The following is a 1,832-nucleotide window of genomic DNA, read 5'->3' on the forward strand; positions in this document are numbered from 1 at the left end:
TATTTTTATTTATTACATTTATTTATTTTTATTTATTGTGTGTGTGTGTGGCCAGCTCAGCCCACCTGGGGGCGGGTCTGGCTGGCATGTGGTGCTGGGGATCGAACCGCGGTCCCTGTGCTTTGCCAAGCTTGTTTCAAGTAGGTGCTTTAGACCACTGAGCCATCTCTCCAGCCCCATTTTTTGGCCTATTTTTAAAAAATGTGTTCTACTTCAGGAATTCAGTTTTGAAGATACACATGTAGAGAAAAACACCAGTCTCTAACAAATCATACTTGTTTCATATTTAAAATTTTACATATTGTTGAAATGATGTATGACATTTGCTTTGTAATTTTAAAAAGGTTGTAGGTGTTAAGGAGTAGATGAGGAATTTGCCTGTCTGATGTTGGTCTGCAGCTGTTTTGAAAGTTTTAAAGAGAACATTTAATAACTACTGCTGTACTTTAAGGGCTCAGATCTGATTTGTTTGATCATATGCACATTTGACCTTAAATATAATGGATATTGTAATGATGGATTGTTTCATGGTGTGTATTTTATCAGTTAATGATTCTATGCCTAATTTCATTGTTATAGGGTTATGAGAGAATTTACAATGAAATTCCTGACATTAATCTGGATGTTCCACATTCATACTCTGTGCTTGAGAGATTTGTAGAAGAATGTTGTCAGGCTGGAATAATTTCAAAACAACTCAGAGATCTTTGTCCTTCAAGGTACTTTATTTAAATGGTACTTTCTCAGTGTACAGTACTGGATGAGATACTTAGGCAGGCTATGCTATATAGTTTTCTGTCATTCCAGCTGTAAGAAAAATACTGTATTTTCCCTGATGTGACTAGAGCAGGAATCACCTATTTTGACTTTATGGAGAAACAGGAGTGAAGCTTGTTTTGCCCCCTAGTAAATGTGTGCAGGACTACCTCATGAATGTCCAGTTCATTTAAGGAAATTAATTTTGTGCAGTAATTCTGTGTACGAGGCTCTGTTTAAAGTAATTTCAGTGTAGGTATTAATAACCAGTAAGATAGAAAATTGAAGCTTATAGGGTTTAATGTACTTTTTCTAAGTTCAGACATGGTAGAGGCCAAGGAGGAATTCAGAATTTTTTGGCTTCAAATATGCTAGGATTTTTCCCCCCATACTCAGTGGCTTTGTTTCCTCATAAGATGGAGAACAGGGCTATTAGAAAATAAGTGCAAATGGGCATATGTATATATACAGGAGTGCTTTTCCTTCTTTTCTTTTTTTTTAAATGTATTTAGTACAGTGTCTACAGGGTCTCACTATGTAGATTGGACTCGTAGTGATTCTCCTGTTTCCAGCCTTCTAAGCACTGGGATTACGGGCATGTGCCACAATGCCCAGTCTCACATCACGTCTCAGTGTGCCCTGGGGGCGGGGCCGACACTGCATGCCTGATTGAACCGCAGCTGCTGTGCCTTGCCAGGAGTGCTTTTCTTTGGAGATAATTATTTGTATCACTAGGATGTTAGACTTTGTTGATAATTCTTACAATGTAAAAGTAATGTAATTCTTAATGATAGTTCTTATAACAGGGATAAACAGTTAAATTTGCTTTACTTTATGAACATTTTAAGTAATTTTTTATTCTGAAAAAAACTTTAAATTGAGTATTTTTATTTAACTGCAATGTGAAAGTTAAATCTCTCAAAATATTTCTTGAGGGCTGGTGAGATGGCTCAGTGGTCTAAAGCACCTACTTAGAACAGGCTTAGCAAAGCACAGGGACTGTGGTTCAATCCCCCAGCACCACATGCCAGCCAGCCCCGCCCCCTGGTGGGCTGAGCTGGCCACACACACACACA

At 37.9% G+C, this 1,832-nt stretch overlaps 1 protein-coding gene across 2 annotated transcripts in view; it reads left to right on the forward strand.

The window, feature by feature from the left end:
• The window catches only part of Pdcd4 (programmed cell death 4), a 31,192-nt gene that overhangs the window by 27,375 nt on the left and 1,985 nt on the right, over positions 1–1,832 (forward strand). For both annotated transcript variants that reach the window (XM_004631527.2, XM_023715591.1), the window contains exon 11: positions 580–719. In XM_004631527.2, the coding sequence (XP_004631584.1) occupies positions 580–719 (140 nt within the window). The remainder of the gene's footprint in view (positions 1–579; positions 720–1,832) is intronic.

This window comes from Octodon degus, unplaced genomic scaffold (assembly GCF_000260255.1).
Source record: "Octodon degus isolate 3935 unplaced genomic scaffold, OctDeg1.0 scaffold00042, whole genome shotgun sequence".
NCBI lineage: Eukaryota > Metazoa > Chordata > Mammalia > Rodentia > Octodontidae > Octodon > Octodon degus.